The sequence below is a fragment of the Bos javanicus genome, chromosome 19 (genome assembly GCF_032452875.1).
Source record: "Bos javanicus breed banteng chromosome 19, ARS-OSU_banteng_1.0, whole genome shotgun sequence".
NCBI classification, from domain to species: domain Eukaryota; kingdom Metazoa; phylum Chordata; class Mammalia; order Artiodactyla; family Bovidae; genus Bos; species Bos javanicus.
This window is the reverse complement of record NC_083886.1, coordinates 37858107-37878269: the sequence shown is the minus strand read 5'-3', so window position 1 is coordinate 37878269 and position 20163 is coordinate 37858107. Positions and strand designations below refer to the sequence as shown.

General features: G+C 57.6%; 1 protein-coding gene across 1 annotated transcript; it reads right to left on the bottom strand.

The window, feature by feature from the left end:
- Window positions 1-925: 925 nt before the first annotated feature.
- Window positions 926-18861, bottom strand: COL1A1 (collagen type I alpha 1 chain). Its single transcript, XM_061391415.1, has 51 exons — window positions 18577-18861; window positions 16894-17088; window positions 16712-16746; window positions 16566-16601; window positions 16375-16476; window positions 15465-15533; window positions 15203-15247; window positions 14999-15052; window positions 14764-14817; window positions 14205-14258; window positions 14034-14087; window positions 13647-13700; window positions 13515-13559; window positions 13345-13398; window positions 13191-13235; window positions 12970-13023; window positions 12620-12718; window positions 12489-12533; window positions 12294-12392; window positions 12112-12165; window positions 11839-11946; window positions 11707-11760; window positions 11330-11428; window positions 11077-11130; window positions 10892-10990; window positions 10233-10286; window positions 9989-10042; window positions 9831-9884; window positions 9679-9732; window positions 9198-9242; window positions 9008-9106; window positions 8633-8740; window positions 7950-8057; window positions 7687-7740; window positions 7425-7478; window positions 7097-7204; window positions 6957-7010; window positions 6785-6838; window positions 6485-6646; window positions 6288-6395; window positions 6035-6142; window positions 5877-5930; window positions 5677-5784; window positions 5078-5131; window positions 4863-4970; window positions 4474-4527; window positions 4088-4195; window positions 3430-3712; window positions 3130-3320; window positions 2598-2840; window positions 926-2482 (listed from the first exon to the last, which is right to left on the bottom strand). Exons 1-51 carry the CDS (start codon window positions 18677-18679, stop codon window positions 2336-2338), a joined length of 4392 nt encoding a protein of 1463 aa, XP_061247399.1. The 5' UTR covers window positions 18680-18861; the 3' UTR covers window positions 926-2335.
- Window positions 18862-20163: the final 1302 nt, after the last annotated feature.

Genomic DNA, 20163 nt, shown 5'->3' with positions numbered 1-20163 from the left:
CTCAGGCCAGCAGGAGGGGCAGGTGGAGTGTGAGGGAAAGGGGAAGGAGGGGAAAAGAAGGAGGAAGAGGAAGCAAGAATTTTTAAAAATGAGAAGAAGGGCAGGAGGCAGGGGCTGGTCAAAATGAACTCCCCAGGCCAGGGGTCAAGTTCTAGGGACTTAGAAGGCTAAGGGAGATCTAGGACATGCCCACTGGTCAGGAAGGCCTATTGCCTTCTGGTAGCACCGGGAAAGGACCTGGACTGCAGCTCTCCAAGGCCCAGGGTTCTCCCTTTTCCTCCTGGGGAGCCCAGAAGAAGGAGCGGGAGGCACTCCTTCCTTTAGGTCTCCTCTGGCCCTCAGGGCAGCCTCAGCAACCCCTTCTCATTCAGTACTGCTGGATGTCCCCTTGGAGGAGCTCAGAGCGAGCAAGGAGGGAGAAGAGGCCAGGTGACTCTCTGCATTTGTCCAGAAAGACTCCCAGTTTCTCCTCCCTGCCCCACCTCCCTCCCACGACCATGGACCTCCCAGTGGCCACCTCCCTGCTGAGGAAGTGCTACCAAAGCCCCCAACCCTGCAGGATGCCCCCAGCAATGGAAGGGGGCAGAAAGAGTTAATGACACTGATGAGCATGGGCATGGGCCTGAGGTTTGGTCAGAGCAGGGCTGCACGGAGGTGTTTGCGTGTGGCTGCACAAAAGAGTTGCCTGTCTGGCACTGAAAGGGACAAGCGGGTATGGGAGACACACAAGGAAGATGGCAGGAGAAAACAGAAAGGGTACAGGCCTAGGAAAGGCAAGAGGGAGGGAGAGGGGCCGTCTAGGGTGCTAGAGGAGGAGGGGCAGGGAAGGGGCAGACACGGAAGGAGAAGAGCCCACCCACCTCCCTCCCCAGGTCTCCCCTCCCCCAGCTCCTAGGAAGGAAATTAGGAGGCCACTGCAGATAGATTTGGGTCATTTCCACATGCTTTATTCCAGCAATCAAAATAATTAAAAACATCTCAAATTATTATACACATACAAAATAGGTACAGAGTCTCTCGCTTCCTCCCACCCTTAGGGGGAAAAACTGCTTTGTGCTTTGGGAAATTGTGCTCTGAAACCCAGTGAGAGAGGATGCAGGACAGATTGAGAGAAAGGCCGTGAAAATGGGATGCAGCTCCAGAAGGGGAGAGGGTTTCAGAGGAGGGAGAGAGAGGTGGGGAGACAGAGGCAAGAGGCCTGAGGAGGCGAGAGGCGCCCAGGGCATGAAGAGAGGGTGGAGAGTGAGTGATGCTGGAGGCGGCACTCTCTCCCACATTAAATAGCACCTTTAGAAAATTCACATGAGTCCCCATCCACAAGGAAAAAAAACAAAGAATAAAAAAAGACTTTGAACAAAAAGGAACATTTGCTGGCCTGAGGGGGGGGTGTGTTTCCACTTCCATAGCACCAGAGATTCCCTCCCCACCCCACCCCATCACAGAGATGTAGCACCTTTGATATAAAACGAGGACCCCCTTCCACACTGCCCCCCTCCCGCCCCCACGCAGTTGCCTCGGTGACACACAAAGGCAAGAACGAGGTAGTCTTTCAGCAATACAGTTACGCAAGGAGCAGAGCAGTCTCTCCCACCCAGCCAGGTCGCGCAGGGGGGATGTCGCGTTTCCCAAATCCGATGTTTCTGCTCTGTCTTGGCCCCTCCTGACTTTCCTCCAAACCCGGTGTTGAAGGGCCAGTGGTCCCCCTGGCATGCTCCCCTCAAAAAACAAAGAGGGAATGTTGCCGGGGCCACAGGGATGCCAGATGGTAAAGCTTCTTTGGCAGTCTGAGGACTCCAGGTCCCGCAGGGTTTGGAGGTTCTGGGTGAAGGAAGTGGGCTGGGAGTGTGGGGGCCACTTGGGTGTTTCAGCATTGCCTTTGGTTGCTGGGCAGACAATGCATTGTTTCCTGTGTCTTTTGGGGAGACTTAGATTTGGGGACCAGTGGAGGGGAGGCCCTAAGAAGGCATGGAGAAAGGAGCAGAAAGGGCAGTGCTGGGGTGTCATAAGCCCAATGGGCAGAAAAGGACTTACCCCCACGTGGGTCTTCAAGCAAGTGGACCAAGCTTCCTTTTTTTAAAAAGTTATTTATTTATTCTTTTTTTTTTTTTTTGGTAAGGTTGAATGCACTTTTGGTTTTTGGTCATGTTCAGTTGGTCAAAGATAAAAACTAAGTTTGAGAGATGAATGCAAAGGAAAAAAATATTTTCCAAAGTCCATGTGAAATTGTCTCCCATTTTTTGGCTTTTCGGGGGTTTCAGTTTGGGTTGTTTGTCTGTTTCCAGAGTCAGGGGCAAGTGGGTTGGGTGGGAGGGAGCCAGGTTGGGGTGGAAGGAGTTTACAGGAAGCAGGCAGGGCCAACGTCGAAGCCGAATTCCTGGTCTGGGGCGCCAACGTCCAAGGGGGCCACATCGATGATGGGCAAGCGGGAGGTCTTGGTGGTTTTGTATTCGATCACTGTCTTGCCCCAGGCTCCGGTGTGACTCTGGGGTGAAGGGGAGACAGTGGGAGAGGGGCGTCACCAAGTGGCAGCGAGGGGGTGGGGGGACCGGGCCTGCCGGGAGAGCCAAAGGCCAGCACAGGGGCCCTGCTGGACTCACCGTGCAGCCATCGTAGGTGACGCTGTAGGTGAAGCGGCTGTTGCCCTCGGCCCGGATCTCGATCTCGTTGGAGCCCTGGAGGAGCAGGGCCTTCTTGAGGTTGCCAGTCTGCTGGTCCATGTAGGCCACGCTGTTCTTGCAGTGGTAGGTGATGTTCTGGGAGGCCTCGGTGGACATCAGGCGCAGGAAAGTCAGCTGGATGGCCACATCGGCAGGATCGGACCCCTGGCCGCCATACTCGAACTGTGGGAGTGGCAGAGCCAGGAGTGAATGGCTGTGTTTGAGCCCCCAGTCCTGGCCTCCCTCTCTGGAATCCTCCGAGGGCAACCCAGAGAACCCCACTTCCAGAGGTGGCAACCCCTGCCCCCCAGGCACCCTATGTCTGAGCCAGTATCAAGGTCCCCAGTCTCCTGTCTCCCAGCCCATCACACCTCGCAGAGGTCTGGTCCACCCAGGACCTACCCTCAGGCTCTTCTGAGCCCTGGGCCGACCCATGTCTGTTAAGACTGGCTACAAGGTCCAGCTCACGCACCTGGAATCCGCCGGTCATGCTCTCGCCGTACCAGACGTGCCTCTTTTCCTTGGGGTTCTTGCTGATATACCAGTTCTTCTGGGCCACGCTGGGCTGAGTGGGGTATACACAGGTCTCACCGGTTTCCATGTTGCAGAAGACCTTAATGGCATCCAGGTTGCAGCCTTGGTTGGGGTCAATCCAGTATTCTCCTGGGGTGGGGCAAAGTAAGATGGCATCAGGGGATGTATGGAATGATGGCCCCTCAGGGCTCAGCCCCATCACGGCAGGAGGGGGAAGCACAGCTGGGCCGGCCCTCACCGCTCTTCCAGTCAGAGTGGCACATCTTGAGGTCACGGCAGGTGCGGGCGGGGTTCTTGCGGCTGCCTTCAGGGCTCCGGATGTTCTCGATCTGCTGGCTCAGGCTCTTGAGGGTGGTGTCCACCTCGAGGTCACGGTCACGGACCACATTGGCATCATCAGCCCGGTAGTAGCGGCCACCATCGTGAGCCTTCTCTTGAGGTGGCTGGGGCAGGAAGCTCAAGTCGTAGCCGCCGCTGGGAGGACCTGGGGGACCAGGGGGTCCAGGAGGGCCGGGAGGACCCTGTGCAGAGAGGGAGGAGAGTGGGGATTACTGGGGCTCGGTGCTTTCAGGGCTGGGGGGCCATGGGCAGGAAGGGAGGAGAGTGGGGATTACTGGGGCTCGCTGCTTTCAGGGCTGGGGGGCCATGGGCAGGAAGGGAGGAGAGCGGGGATTACTGGGGCTCGCTGCTTTCAGGGCTGGGGGGCCATGGGCAGGAAGGGAGGAGAGCGGGGATTACTGAGGCTCGCTGCTTTCAGGGCTAGGGGGCCATGGGCAGGAAGGGAGGAGAGCGGGGATTACTGGGGCTCGCTGCTTTCAGGGCTGGGGGGCCATGGGCAGGAAGGGAGGAGAGTGGGGATTACTGGGGCTCGCTGCTTTCAGGGCTGGGGGACTTACAGCAGGACCAGCATCACCAGTGCGACCTCGAGGCCCAGGGGGACCGATGGGGCCTGGGAGACCATTGAGTCCATCTTTGCCGGGAGAACCAGCAGAGCCAGGGGGACCCTGCAGGGAGGAAGCTGGTTGGAGAAACCCTTCCAGAAAGCAGGGGTCCACCCCAGCTCTGGCAGAGAAGCCCATCTCCCACTTTGCTTGGCTCAGACTCCCCAGCCTTCTTACGGCTTATTCCCACGGAAACTTTGTGGGAGGAAGTGGAGAGGGAGAGGCCAAAGGCCGCGTGAGGTTGTCCACAGACCCCATTCCTTTCTTTCCTCCCCTGCTCCAGACCCTTCTCCAGAGAAGCGAGGGGCCCAGGAAGAGCAGACAAACAGAAGATGACTCACGCGGGGACCAGCAGGACCAGAGGCTCCGGAAGGACCTTGCTCACCAGGAGAGCCCTGCAGGAGCGATGGGAAGGCAGTTCAGGCCAAGCGTAGGTCAGAGGCGGCCAGCAACAGCGCCCTGCCACCAACTGCGTCACGCTGGAAGCCTAGCCCCAGGGTGTCCATAGGCTGAGCCCCCTCCCACGATCCCGCTTTGTGCACTTCACCCTCCTGGAAACTACTTGGAAATGCCCACTGGTCTTCAGACCCCAGTTCCCACTAGCGAGAAGGACTGTCCAAAAAGGGAAACTAAGGAAAAGTGTCCTCCCCGTCACACAGCAGGGCTTGGGGACATGACGAAAGAACATGCAGTGTCAGCTAGGGGCTGGGGAGGGGCTGAGCATACTCACGGGAGGGCCGGGGGGACCCTGGAGACCAGAGAAGCCACGGTGACCCTTAATGCCTCTGTCGCCCTGTTCGCCTGTCTCACCCTTGTCACCACGGGGGCCTTGGGGTCCCTAGAAGAGCGAGGAGGACAGGCCGTCAGGTGAAAGTTCTGTTAGCACTGAGGGGGGTACAGTCCCCACCTGGACAAGGGTTCTGAGGATGATGTAAGGGCACTTACAGCGGGGCCACGGGCACCAACGGGGCCAATGGGACCAGCAGGACCAGCAGGACCCTAGGGAGAGCAGAGAGAGCATTAGATCCTGGTCGGAGGAGCCCGGCTCAGGGCTGGAACAGCTTGAGCTACAGTTGAAATCTCCCCTTGGCTAAATCCCTTCACATCTGTTCCTACCATATCCATCCCTCCTGACTCCAGGTGAATCTTCAAGCAGACTCAGGCTTTGTGTAAGCTGAGTCGAGCACTTGGGAACAAACCCCCTTCCTTGGGGGAAACGGGGTACTGGCTGGGGAGGGGCCTTGAGGCTGTGCTGTGGCTCCATTTTTTTTTTCCCCTAATAAACATTCCAAACTGAGTTTGGAGCTGAGAAAAGTTTACAGCAGGGCCAAGCAAAGAGAATAGTGGTTGGGGGGGCGGTTCAGGTTCAAAAAATCCAAACTCCTATGACTCAGTTTTTTCAGGGAGACCAAGGGCCAGACAGCTTGCAAGCCCTCCTCTCTTCCCCTGCCTAGGTGAAGTCAAGTGTCCACCTGCAGATCCCCCAGCAGGTCTAGAGAGTCCCTGGCCTGAGCAGAAGCAGCAAGCCAGGCCCAGCGACTTACGGTCTCACCACGATCACCGCTCTTGCCGGCAGGTCCGACAGGGCCGGGGGCACCGGGAGCGCCAGGAGCACCAGGAGGTCCAGCAGGGCCGGTCTCACCACGGTCACCCTGAGAGGAGAAAGGGAAACCCGGTGAGGCCCGGCTGAAGCGGCCCGGTGGGAGCGGCTGTGGGGCTGTGGTCCTGGGTGCAGCCGTCTCACCTTGGCGCCAGGAGAACCATCTCGTCCAGGGGATCCTTCAGCACCAGGAGCTCCCTGCGGGGGGCGGGGAGGTGAACATCAGCCAAGGAAAGGGAGCCTCAGGCCAAGGCCCAAATGGCCACAGTGAGGGCGCTGGCGTGGGGCTGGCAACCACGCACCTCACGTCCAGACTCGCCAGGGGGTCCAGCCAATCCAGGGGGGCCCATGGGACCAGGGGGGCCACGTTCACCACTTGCTCCAGAAGGACCTTGTTTGCCGGGTTCACCCTGAGGGAGAAGAAAGAGTCAGGCCAGAGATGGGGTGGGAGAGGGCCTGATGGTCCCCCACATTTGTCCTTGCTGACCCTACCACCCCCATCCTGCACCCTCCAAGTCCTGCAATGGTCCTGCCCCAAGGTGAGGGGGCACTCACAGAGGGGCCAGGAAGACCAGGGAAGCCTCTTTCTCCTCTCTGACCAGGCAGGCCGACCACACCACGCTGTCCAGCAATACCTTGAGGTCCAGGAGTGCCAGGAGCTCCCTGTGGTGGGGGCAGACGGGGGTGAGATGACTCCCAGTGGCCAGGGACGACGCCCCCCGACTCTGGACCCCTCTGGAGGGGGCACTTACAGCAGGTCCGTCAGCACCAGGGGCTCCTTTCTCACCAGCGGGGCCAGGGGGACCAGGGGGACCGACTTCACCGGGACGCCCAGCGGGGCCAGTCTCACCGCGGGGGCCTTTGCTGCCTTCTTTGCCAGCAGGGCCAGGAGGGCCAGGGGGTCCAGCATTTCCCTGGATGGGGAGAATTGCGACTGTCAGAGTCCAGCAGATTCTGGGGCATTCCTGAGGCCTCAGTCAGGCCCACCACACTCTTGACAGCCTGTGTCCCACACCTTCCCAGACCAGTGGAGTCTCCACACGGACACTTACAGAGGGGCCGGGGGGACCGACTCGGCCAGCAGCACCTGGGAAACCAGTAGCACCCTGGAGAAGAGGACAAAGAAGCGATCAGAGGGAGAACAGCCCCTCACCTGGCCCAGCTGCCCCACCTCCGAACGCTGCCTGGGGGAAGCTTCAGTGGAGAGGCAGAGTGGGTACTCACAGGGGGACCAGCGCTGCCACGAGCACCTTTGGGTCCGGGAGCACCAACGTTACCCTGGAGGAGAACACAGAGGCATCAAGGCTGGGCCGATCCCGGGTCCAGCCTGCTGGCAGCTTGGGCCTAAACAGTGAGATACTCACAATGGGGCCGGGGGGTCCAGCGGGCCCAGCAGGGCCGGGGGGACCAGCGTCACCTTTAGCACCAGCATCACCAGGTTCGCCTTTAGCACCAGGTTGGCCATCAGCACCCTGGGGGAGGACGGAGCATGGTGAGTGGAGGAGAGGTCTGTGCTCACCCAGGAAGTCAGCCTAGAGGGCACCGGAACTCCAGGCAAGAAGACGCTTTCAATGGGAGGCAATCTCCCCTCCACCTGCTTCTAAACCCGGCCAACGCCTCTGTCCTCATCCAATCACCCAAGGCCCCAGGTCCTAGTCGGGGATGGAGGATAAACAGGATCTTGGTACTCACAGGGGGGCCAGCGAAGCCAGCAGGGCCGGGGGGACCAGGCTCACCACGGTCACCCTAGAAGAAAAGGAGGCGAGTGGAGAGAGGCCCTGATTCGGGGGAAGGCAGGTGGGGATGGACAGGAGGGTGGGGAAGAGGGCCTGAGGAGCACTGCCCAGGGACCAGAGCAAGCGGGAGCTAAGGTGAGAAGGGACAGGAAGAGGGCTGGGGGCAGCATGGAGAGAAGGGCCAGGTGCGGGCCCTTAACCAGGTCTTCTGTACTTACGGGGGCACCACGAGCTCCAGTGGGACCGGCTGGGCCGCTAGGACCAGCTTCACCCTGAAAGGAAGGGACAAGAGGCTCAGGATCAGGGTGCCACACTGAATACTCCTGCCCGATGACCCCAGGAGAGTCCTCATCTCTCCTGGTCACCCCACCGTTGGGTGGCCAGGTTGGAGTGGCAAGAGCTGCCTCTGCAGCAGAGCCGTGCCCAGGCTCACGAGGGAAGCTCTGTGTTAGGGAAGAAGGTGAGAAGTGGGCCATCTCACCTTGTCACCAGGGGCACCAGCGGGGCCAGGAGGACCGATGGGACCAGTCAGACCACGGACGCCATCTTTGCCAGGAGCACCATCAGCACCTTTGGGACCAGCATCCCCCTAAAGACACAGGAAAGCCTGAGACTTCTGGCGTGGGGCAAGGAGGTGACCTTCAGCATCCTGCTTGTGTCTGGGACCCCTCCCCAGCTTATGTTTGCCCTGCCCCCTGCCCCCACATGTGCAAAGAACACAAGATCTTTCAGGGGAAAGACGCCTGTGTGGGGATTCCCAGGAAAGACCTGGATTCCATCCCTGGGTCAGAAAGATCCCCTGGAGAAGGAAATGGCAACCCACTCCAGTATTCTTGCCTGGGAAATCCCATGGATAGAGGACCCTGGTGAGCTACAGTCCAGGGGTTGGACAGAGTTGGACACGACTGAGCAACTAACACTTTAGGCTAAGAAGCTCCCAGATAAGGGATCCCTAGTCTAGGAGGCACCCACTACTGCTTGTCGCCATGGTAACACACGGGAAGGGAAGGGCCTGAACTATAGGTAGGTGATAACCAAGAGGCCAGAGAAGGAGGATTAAGAAGAGGAAAACACCCCAGGGAGCAGAAAGAAAGATGCTGAGGGATTCAAAGCAGAGAGAGATGGGAACTACACAAGGCTCGAGGGAGGGGGAGTTCAACTTACTCTGTCACCCTTAGGGCCTGGAAGACCAGCTGCACCTCGTTCACCAGGCATTCCTTGAAGGCCAGGGGCACCCTGGCTACCGGGGGCTCCAGGGGCACCAGCATCACCCTATGTGACAACCAATAAGGCTGGAGTGAGACTTGGGATCTCAGAACTAGGTCTAGGTCACAACTTTGAGCCTCCTCTTAGTTCCTCCCAGGCTTGGTCCTGAGGCCAAAGACAGGCACTAGGGCTCACAGCCCAGAACTTCAGGCTGCACACGGACCCTACCCTAGTCTTGTCCCTCCACCCCTCCCCAACATCTAGCTGGCTTTGGTCCCAGCCAGGCAGCCCCCACCACTGAAGGGTGAGACCCAGTCCCCGTGCTGCCCTTACCTTAGCACCATCGTTGCCAGGGGCACCATTGGCCCCACGGGGACCTGCAGGACCGGGCGGCCCTTGCACACCACGCTCGCCGGGGAAACCTCTCTCGCCCTGGAAGGGAAGGACAGGGTGTGTGATGGTGGCTCCAGAAACAGGCCCAGGTTCAGGGCATCTCTGTGATGCAGGAAGAGGCTCTACTTACTCTTGCTCCAGAGGGGCCGGGGGCACCAAGATCTCCAGGAACACCCTGAGGGGGAGCAAGGGAGAGACAGTGAGCAAAACCCACCTTGGCCCTCCCCACTAGAAAACATTCTTGCCCGCCTGGGAGCTAGCCCTTAGAGTCTGTGATTAGAGACCAACCCCTTCTGAGCACTGAACTGGGATTATCCTTCCTCAGGATGCATCACCTTTCCTGAACTTGAGGTTGAGGGAAAGCCAGAGTATTCCAGTAGCTCTAAAAAGAAGTCATCCAGACCCACAGCCATGCAGCTGCCTCCCGATCCTAGCATGCAGGGGTGCAGCTCTGTGCTCCCCTCTGTGTGGCGCCCTTCACGATGGGAAGCCCTTCCTCAAGTCTAACCTTACTCCCTTTAGCTGATGGCTATGTGCTTAGCTAGGAGGGCCGGACTCTCCCTCGGTATTGCCTGCACTCCCCATCTCTTCAGCCAGCTGGTACACCTTACCTGTTCACCAGGTTTGCCTGCTTCACCAGGAGGACCAGCAGGGCCGGGGAGACCCTGTAGGTGGGAAATGGGGGAGGGAAGAATGCGCTTAGAATCTGGAAGAAGTGTTCCTCACACCCTTCTCCCAATACCCTGACAGCGTGAGACCTCACCTGGAATCCAGGGGAGCCAGCAGGGCCTTGTTCGCCTCTCTCACCAGCGGGGCCCTGCATGGAGGGAACACTGTGGTCATGAGAAGGCCCAGGAGAAGGGGGCAGGGGGCTGGCCCACAGCGCCCCCCTCCCTAGGCCTCCCTGTCAGGGACACTCACAGCAGGTCCTGGGGGTCCCTGAGCTCCAGCTTCTCCGTCTTTGCCAGCAGGACCCTGGGGAAAGAGTAAAAAAGGGGTTAGAGTGGTGAGGTGGGTGGGCAGCTGAGGAAGACAGCACAGGTAAGGGGCCTGGAGCTGGGGGTCCTGATGCCCTAGGGATGGGCTGGAGCCTCATATCCCTTCTGCAGGATATAGGGATGGGACATGGGCGGGAAAGGGACGGGGAACAAAAGGAGATACTTACAACAGCGCCAGGGGGTCCAGGAACACCTCGCTCTCCAGCTTTTCCAGGCTCTCCCTGGGGAAAGAGAGGTAGGGTTGAGGGAGTTGAAGTGGGCAACCAGGCCTCCTGGGTCCCTCCTGTTTACTTTGAGTGGAATTTTTAAGGAGCTTTTTCATCTATCAGCTCTGGCCCCTGAGGAAGGCCTCTGTTGGCTTCGACTGCTCCATCTTTTGGCCTCTCCCTGAGCCCTGTCCTCCCAGACGACCTGCCCCTTAGGCTCCTCTCTCACCCACTTCCCTTTCTTCTCCCCATCGTATGCCTTCAGACACCTGAGCTCTGAAGGGCTTTTATTCCTCTGAAATCTCCTTTTGAGCCTCAAAGAACTCACCAAGATTTGGGGATGACTATCATGTAAAAGGCCCATCCTATCCCCAAGTGTGTGTGGGGTGAGGAGGGGGCAATAATACTTATTTCCAGGGATAGAGCAATGGTAGTGAAGCCAAGGAGAGGTCTCTCATTCTATGGAATAGGGAAACTGAGGCCCAGAGCGGGGCAGTAAGTGGCCCGAGGCCACATAGCAAGTCAGTGGCAGAGCTGGGCCCAGACCCTGGACTCTTCCCCCCACGCTTACCCTCACCTCAAGTGTGTATGTCCTTGTAACACACTCCCTGAATACTTACAGCAGCACCTTTAGGTCCAGGGAAACCCATCACGCCAGCCTGACCACGGGCACCGGGAGGGCCTGGGGGTCCAGGGCGGCCATCTTGACCGGCGGGACCCTGAGGATGGAAGGGACATGAGCAGAGGTGAGGACAGAGGGTGAGAGGTCAGGAGGCAGACAGGGGGCTGGAGGAGGGATACTTACAGGGGGGCCAGTTTTGCCATCAGGACCCGGGCTGCCAGGGCTTCCAGTCAGACCCTAAGGGGAAGGCAGACAGGTGTGAGTGGAGTGGAGGATACAGGTGGTGGGAGAGGGGCGGTAGGAAGGTGTAGGCCGGGTGGAGGACATTCCAGAAGGCAGATCTGTGATCCTGCTCCAGAGCCCACACAGGATGAGCAGGGTCCTGGGCCACTAACAGAGAACAATAAATTCGCTGGGCAGAATGCTGGACTCTCACCTTGGCACCGGGCAGACCAGCTTCACCGGGGCGACCAGCTTCACCAGGAGAACCTTTGGGGCCAGCAGGGCCAGGAGCACCGCGTTCACCAGCAGGACCCTGGTTGGGAGAGTCACAGCAACAATTAGGGTCTCAAGTCTGGGCCACTTCATCATGGGCTGCCGTCTTCCTCCTCCTGGGCCATGGGGCTGGGTGCTGTGAGGGGCACTGGTGGTGGTGGGACGGTCAAGGTGAGCTGAGCGTGACGAGGTCGGCAGCCCCAGTGTGGGCACTAAAGACTGGGCGGTGGGGCTGGGAGGAGGCCGACTACATCCGGGAGAGGAAGGGAATGTCCAGGGAGCAGCAGGGTCAGCCTCCCAGTCATGTGAGAGGTTTACCTTGGGACCAGCAACACCGTCGGCGCCAGGGAAACCACGGCTTCCAGGTCCACCCTGGGGGAGGAGAGGAGGTCAGTGAGCTCAGACACGTGGGCACCAGGTTGGCACTGGGGTGAAGAAGGGGGCACTTACACGCTCGCCAGGGGGTCCAGGCAGGCCAGCAGGTCCAGGTTCACCTCGGGCTCCTCGCTTTCCTTCTTCCCCAGCGGGGCCAGGGGGGCCTTGAATACCAGTGGGACCCTGGAGAGGGCAGAGAGGAGGGGGCAGCCTACAGTGAGGGGCTGTCCTGGTGCCAGTTTCAGAGTTGTCTTGAGGCTGGGTCTCCAGCACCGGGGGTTCCCTTTCCTCCCTGGACCACCCCCAGGGGCTTCTGGGGTAGACAGATGGAGCTGTGAAAGGACTTACGGGTTCTCCCTTGGCGCCAGTGTCTCCTTTGCTGCCAGGAGCACCAGGTTCACCCTGAGTAGGGGGGAGAAGATGAGTGGAGAATGGGTACAGTGCTCAGTTGGCCTGGCCCATCATGCTTCCCAGACAAGGGCCTCAGATCAGCATAGGAGGCGGGACAGAAGAGAGACAGCGGTACTTACGCTGTTACCCTTGGGGCCAGGGGGGCCGCTGGGGCCCTGGGGTCCAGAGGGGCCTCGGGCACCAGGGAAGCCAGGAGCACCAGCAATACCAGGAGCGCCCTGAGGGAGGCCAAACAAATTGAGCCCAGGACTGGAGGGCAAAGGCAGGTGGAAGGCGGGTACCGGGGGCGGCTCTGAAACCTGCAGGATACTTACATTGGCTCCTTTAGCACCAGGCTGTCCATCAGCACCAGGGTTGCCCTGTGCCACAGAGAGAGGTGGGTGAGTGAAAGGCAAGGACTCTGAGTTAGGGAGGAGCACGGGAGCACTGAGGAAGTGATACTTACAGCAGGGCCAGCAGCACCAGCAGGGCCAGGGGGGCCAGGCTCACCACGTACACCCTGGGGACCTTCAGAACCTCGGGGTCCTTGGGGACCACCTTCACCCTGGATTGGAAGAAAGGATATGCCAGAAGTCACCCTGGGAACCCAACCTCACCTCCAGATGGCAAGGGGTGAAGGGCCAGGACAGGAGACCAAGAGTCATGACTCTTAAGATCAGAGAAGAGACCCCCCAAGACAAAGATGCTGGGGACTCAGCTTCTCTCTTGATTCTGGGTCCTTCAGGTTTCGGGAGCAAAGAAATGCCCACCCCTTGGCCCATGGGAGCTCTGCTCATTGGAGGGTGGGGGTCTCACCTTAGCACCCACAGCACCAGGGAAACCAGGAGGACCAGCGGGGCCAGTGGGACCCTGTGAATGAAAGGGCAATGTCAGCAAGAAGGAAGATGGCAGCCGCAAGTCACAGCCTGGGACAGAAGAGGTCCTGGGCTTGAGACCTGGCCCTGATGTCAGCCACAAGAGCTGACACTGAGACGCCTCCCCAGTCCCAGGCACTGGAGTCTAGAGGCGGTACTCACAGGGGGCCCAGCAGCACCAGTCGCACCATCATTTCCTCGAGCACCCTGCAGAAGAGCAGAAGTCCCAGTTACATTCACTGAGCGCTGGTCAGTCCCTTTAGCTCCTAAGGAACGCTTTCCAGAGCTCTGGGTTCCCCAAAGGGCCAGTACTTACAGCAGGGCCAGGGGCTCCAGGGCGACCTCTCTCACCAGGCAGACCACGGGGGCCCTGAGAACAAAACCAAGAGGAGCCAAATGAGATGGAGAACACCCCCTTCTCCCCAAGCCCCCATCTTGCTCCTACACCCTGCTCCCTCCCTTCCTTCCAGAACTGGACACACTCACCATCTGACCAGGAGCTCCATTTTCACCGGGGCTACCAGGCTCGCCCTACAGAGCAGAGAATGGAGTGAGGAATCTGTTCTAGGTGGGACTGTGGAGGAGGGGAATGACCATGACCGTCACACAGCATCTTACCTTGGGGCCAGCAGGACCAGCATCTCCCTTGGCACCATCCAAACCACTGAAACCCTAAGATAGGAGGAAGGGCCAACATGAGACCCTGTGGAGACTGTGGACCACCCTGACACCCGCCCAGCCCAGAGAAGGAGCCTCAGGAGGTCATCACATCTATCCCCCTGTGTTTAAGCTAGACTAAACCCCAACTGACCCAAGATGTCCCTCCCTCCCTTTATTGGGATTTCTTTCCCAACGAAGGGAAGTTCTCTTGGAAATTTACTCTCTGTCCCTTGGAACTTCTTATGTAGCTACCACCCAGCATGATGCATGCCAGGATCCTCTGGGGAAAGGACTAGAATATGACACTGGGACTTTGGGAACTTAGATGATACAAAGGAGACTCACTCTGTGTCCCTTCATTCCAGGGAGGCCAGCTGTTCCAGGCAATCCCCGAGCACCCTGGAGAGAAAAGAAAAAGACAAAGGCAGGGCCATTAGAAGACTCCACTGTGGACACAGCTCCCAAAGGAAGCCCCAGTGCAGCAAAGGCTGGAGGCAGCCACACCGTCCTGCTCACCTGAGGTCCGGGAGGCCCGCGCTCACCAGGACGACCAGGCTTTCCAGCTTCGCCCTGAGAGAAAAAGAAAAGGCCATCATGCCCATGCCCCCAGAGTTGGAAACGTATGGGAGGCTTGGGTCTCCTTGGGATTGTTGAGGGTCAGGCTTCGGGACGTCAAGTCCTGTCTCAGTTTAAATGTACTGTGAAACACTCGCTTGGTGAATTTTGCCTCCCTCCAAAGAATTTCTGTTTATTTCTGTCACCAGCATCTTAATCTCACTACGTGGAGTGAAAACCTGAGGTTACACCCAGGGAAGCCATTCATGTCAAGGATAGAGTTGGAGACTGCTTAAGGTGACTGAGGTGAGGGGAGGGACAGCCACGTCTGTTAGGAAGATGGGGAAACATCCCAGGAAGCTCCCTATTCAAGGGCAGCCCCATACGTCGGGAGAACATGTCCTTCTTTCTCTGGGTGTCACTCCCAAAGGTGGTGGAGGCACTAGGGTAGAGATTGCAGGAGCCTACCCATGGAGAGGCGGTGGGGGTCAGAGGGTATCTCCTCACCAGGGCTACTTACATCATCTCCGTTCTTGCCAGGGGGGCCAGGGGGACCACGGGGACCCATGGGACCCTAGAGGTGACAGGAAGAGAGGATGTTAGAATGACCAGGATAAGGAGAAAAGAAGGGGAAGGCTAGGATTGGAAGAAGGAAGTAACAAAGACTCCAGATGGTGGTCCTTCAATAGGAGAATCCATATATTTGTAGAGAGGGTGTATATTTGCATAGAGAATGCAAATCAGGGGCCACTTACTGAGGCTCCTGGCTCGCCAGGCTCACCAGGGGGGCCTTGGAAACCTTGGGGACCCTAGAGGACAAGGAGAGAGGGGTAGGGTTAGAAGGGCAGGTCCTTGCCAACATGTCCCCATCTCACCAAGAGATCTCTGAGTACTTTCCTTGCCCTCATGCCAATCCTCCCTCTAAAGCCCAAAGGCGTGTAGACATCCCGGATACTCACAGGTGCGCCAGGGGGGCCAGGGAGACCACGAGGACCAGAAGGACCCTATGGAAGGAAAAGAAAAAGAGGCCATAGTGAAGCCTCGGTAGTAAAGTTTATCTCCCATGGTTCCTGTTCGGCCCACCCAGCTGCCTCATGTTCTGTCTGGATTCTGAAGTCCCAAAGGTCATCTTGACCTCCCAAGTTATCTATGCCACCCTATGTGCCTTCACTGGCCCGTCTGCTCTTTTTCTGTCCTCTATGTAGTCTGCTGATGACTCACCATGGGACCAGGCACGGAAATTCCTGTTGATTTCTCATCATAGCCGTAAGACAACTGGGGAGCAAAGTTCTAGAAGAGAGAGTGCATGAGAAAACAGGTCAGGGCAGGGAGTTGAAAGGCAGAAGATATCACCAGTAATGGGACACAATGATATCACATTCTCTGTGCAGCACAACAACACGACCTGTGGAACAGTCTTGCCCAAAACGTATCACTGGAATCTAATCAGGAAGACACATCCAACAAACCCAATTTAAGAGACAGTCTACAAAACAACTGGCTTTTGCAAAAAAACAGTTCAGTGTCATGAAAGAAAAGGGAAGTCTAAGGAATGTTCCAGGTGAAAGGAAACTAAAGAGACATGATAATTAAATGTAATTCATAACCCTGATTGGATCTTGAATCAGGGAGGAAAAAATGGTGTAAAGAACATTATGGAGAACATTGGTGAAGTTTGAATATGGACTGCATATTAGATAATAGTATCATGTCAACGTTAAATTTCTAAAATGTACTCATTATGTAATGCTCATGTAAAAGAATGTTCTAGCTCTTAGAAAATACACACTAAAGTATTTAGGAGCAAAGGGACACAATACCAGCAAATTACTCTCAGACGGTTCAGAGAAACCCTCCCCCTCCCACCCCGATAATGTTATGTATACATAGAAACTGATAAAGCAAATGTGACAGATTGTGAACGATATATGAAAGTTCTTTGCATTATTCTTGCAACTCTTCTCCCCCCTTTCCCCTATAAGTTTGAAATTATTTCAAAATACAAAGTATGCCATCTGCCAAAACAAAATAAAACCCAGCAAAGGAAAACACCGGCGGGAGCGGGAGTGGGGGGTGGGGGGGCAGGGCTGGCTCCTAAGGCCTTCCACAGAAGCCTCGACTCTCCACTTACTCCTCCGAGGCCAGGGGGTCCGGGAGGTCCGGGGGGTCCAGGGGGTCCGGGAAGTCCAGGTTGTCCAGGGATGCCATCTCGGCCGGGGGGGCCGGCGGGTCCCTGAGGCGGGAAAGGGCAGGCCCGGTGAGCGCAGGCCGGGAGCCACGCCCACTTACCTCCCCCGACAGCCGCGAGGGGGCGCCGCTTACCCTTGGGCCTCGGGGGCCAGTGTCTCCTTTCGGTCCCTATGGGGTTGCAGGAGAAGAAACAAAAACAACGGGGTTAGAGAAGAACCGTCAAGAGTCCTGGGGGGTGGGGTGTGGCGAGAGTCGACGGCAAAGGGGCAGAGGATTACCTCGACTCCGGTGGTTTCTTGGTCCGTGGGTGATTCTGGGGGGGTGGGGAGAGACGTGACTTAGAGGCAAGGTTTGCTCCAGGTGCTCCCAGAGACAGAGGCCTCCCCTGATAGGAGCTAAGGAGCGTCCCCCCTTATATCCCTCAGCCCCCGCCCGCCCCGGCCCAGGCCCCGAGCTATACCCTGGCCTTCGGGGCAGACGGGGCAGCATTCGTCCGTGGGGACTTTGGCGTTAGGACAGTCCTTAAGTTCGTCGCAGATCACGTCATCGCACAGCACGTTGCCGTTGTCGCAGACACAGATCTGGCAGGGCACGGGTTTCCACACGTCTCGGTCATGGTACCTGAGGCCGTTCTGTACGCAGGTGACTGGTGGGACTGGGGCAAGACGGGGAGATAGGGGGCTGTCAGCGGCGCGCGAGTCCCCCACCTCGGGGCTCCAGGCATACCAACCCCATCGTCCCTTCCCTTCGGTCTTAGAGGCACATTTAGATTTTCCATTTCCCGCCTTTCCATTTTTTGTCCTTTTGTTTTTCCTTCCCCCAAATCCTTAAACGCTCATCTGCTCCTCATCAGAGCCAGTGACAGGGCCGAGGCGCCTGGCCAGGACAGCTATAACTCTTTCCAGTTCTCAGGAATTTAAACAAAGCTTTAGGCCAGGGTCGCTTCCAACTGTAACCTCAGCCCATTGGCGCTGAAGCCAAGTGAAATAAAAAGCCATTGGGTGGGGGTGGGGCTGGGGGATGGAGGAGTGGTAAGAGAGGAGCCCCATCCCGAGGGCAGGCTTGTGGGGCGTGACCTTGGTTGAAGACCTCAGAGGAAAATGGGAGGAGAGATGGGAGGTTCAACCCAGATTCCGCCCCATTCCCGGGGCAGGTGGGACGGCGTGGGCGGGGCTAAGAGGATGGGGTGGGGCTGATTGGCGTGGGATCCCGCCCAGAGACCTGAAATGTACGGTAAAAATAGGGTACGCCCTAACCTCCGGCGCCCAGACATCTCAAAAGGCCCCGCTCAGGGGCAACCCCCGTTTCTCAAAGCCAGCCAGTGCTCCGGGTCACTTCTTAGTCAAAGAACCAGAAAGTCCGCAACAGTAAGTGGTTAGTTAACCACACCCACCGCATAATCTTCTACCCAGACGGCCACTAGGTGGCGGAGCAACACTAAGCAATTTCCCCAAACTAGCTATTTCTTTTAGAGACAGGGGCTATCTCATCTTCAGCTTTATTTTCCAGATCTAGAGGTGGGGTCCACACCCAGCAACAATCCCGGTCTTCCCGCTCCAACTCCTGCGCGGGGAAGCGCTGGATAAGGACGCGCACTGCCCAGTGTAGATCAGCAGAGGGCGCAAAGACCCTGCGTGGCCAAGTCCGCGCCAAAGTTTCTCATCATTCAACCCGCCCACTCACTGCGCCCCCTCCCCCCTCAGTCCAAGACCTCCGCGGCCCCAGGAACACTGCTAGCCCGCAGAGAGGGCAAACAGTCTTTCCTGATGAATCATCCCATAGCCTTCCTGATCACTGTTACATCTTGGACTCCAATTTCCCAACTCAGCGCCTCCATCCCATCTTCGACGTACTTTCCCCCAAACCGGTGCCCAGACCCTATTTCTCCCGCTGTACTTCACAGTGCGCGCTCAGAACTCCTCCTGCGCCAATTCGTGCCGTGCAGCATCCTCCCCTCTTACTCCTGGGGGGCCTTCATCAACACCCCGTCGCAGAGAGGGCACCGAGGAAGAGCCCTCACCATCTTCCTTCCATCCCTGAGCCTCCGGAGCATCCCGAGTCTCAGTTTAAGTCGCAGACCCCCGGGACCGAGCGCAGGGCAGGAGAGCAAGCAGCCCTAGACTCCCAAGAGTGTGGGACTTACTGTCTTCTTCTTGGCCTTCTTCCTGGCCCTCCTCTTGGCCGTGCGTCAGGAGGGCGGTGGCCGCTAAGAGGAGCAGGAGCCGGAGGTCCACAAAGCTGAACATGTCTAGACCCTAGACATGTAGACTCTTTGCGGCTGGGGTGGGGGTTAGCGTCCGCTCATGCGTGGCCTCACACTCCGCGTGCCTCCTGCTCCGACCCCGAGGAGAAACTCCCGTCTGCTCCGACCACCGGCCCGGGCCCCTTTTATACCATCCTGATGGAGAGCGGGGAGGAACCCTGCCCCCGGGAGAGGGGGAGCCGGCTGCCCGTCCCCCAGCCAATCAGAGTTGCCTGGCCCGGCCCCCAATTTGGGAGTCGGAACCGAGAGGGGGAGGAGGAGGGAAGGAAAGGGAGTCCACCGCACATCTCCCCCCTTCGCAACTCTGCCTCCCCAGCCCCCCAGTTTAGTCTGGGCCAGAGATGCTGCCGCTGGGGTGCAGCTAGGTCCTCAACATACTGTCGGCTAAATAGTGGGTAGGGGCGCCTCTTCGGCTTTCTTTCTTGGACCCCCAGTCTCAGGGAGGGGACTGGAATTGGGGAGCTGGTTAGGGAGGCTTTCAAAGATGGAAGGACTCTTTGATTGGGAAAGGGTCCTGCTCGCCCTGCTTGTTCACCCTCCTGACATCCAGAGCAAGAGCTCAGGGATGGGTATGGAGAGGCAGCTGGGGACCACTTTAAAGCAGGAGAACCAGAGAATTTAAAAAGATGTGCCTGTTTAGGGGTGTCTTCTGGTGTGGCTGGGGTATGGAACTTAGGAATATTTGGGGAACAAGATAGATTCATTTATAGACGTTAAGAATCAGATCCTTAGGGTGGGTTTTTGTTTTGAGGATGTCAATTCTGCCATGCCTGAGGCTCCACGATAGACTCAAATACTCTCCCCTAAACCCTAGCATGATTGAAAGAGATGGGGTGATGAGGGGTGATGAGGCACTGAGTGAAAAATTTGAGTATGCGGTCTCGCCAGAAGGAAGCTTTGGTGTTGAGTGATGGGGCAGCAGGGTGGTGGTGGAAAATTGCTAGGATTTTTCCTCCCTAGGGGCAGTAAGTTTGCACGGAAGGGCCGTGGTCACTGGTGATTTAGAAAAGGGTCTTATGTTAGGGTCTGTCGTGGCCATGGTCATGGCCTGTTTAGACACCCTTCTACCCAGCACAGTCAAACTGGAGAGAACTGTATTGAAGAGCACTTGACAAGAGAGAGGGTGTTCCTTCTGGAGGCTGCATAAAGCTCTGTCTCTGTCTGTACCTGGAATCAGCGTTGGGGACATATGAGAGAATTGGGGTGTCTGGGGGAAGACTTGCCTTGGAGGTCTGAGGTGGAATTACAGGTGAGTGACATTATTTTAGAGGACGTTTCTCTCTGCCTCACCTCTTTCCTGGAAACCCAGGGCATCACTCTTTGTCCCTGGAACCAGGAGAGAATCATCTACACTCTGAAAAGCGATGGAGACCCCAAGAACAACAGGCTATATTAGGAGATGACTCTAGAAGCCAGCGTCCTGCCTTCTCTATGTCCCAACCTCCCACCAGTACTCCACCCCAACCC

Excerpts from the sequence above, each read along its gene's own strand:
- COL1A1 (XM_061391415.1), bottom strand. The coding sequence starts at position 18,679 with ATGTTCAGCTTTGTGGACCTCCGGCTCCTGCTCCTCTTAGCGGCCACC. Across the intron at positions 13,701-14,033 it reads CTGGAATGAAGGGACACAGA|GGTTTCAGTGGTTTGGATGG; the intron begins GTGAGTCTCCTT and ends CTCCTATCTTAG. Across the intron at positions 7,479-7,686 it reads CTGGAGCTCGTGGTGCCCCC|GGTGACCGTGGTGAGCCTGG; the intron begins GTAAGTACAGAA and ends CTTTTCTTCTAG.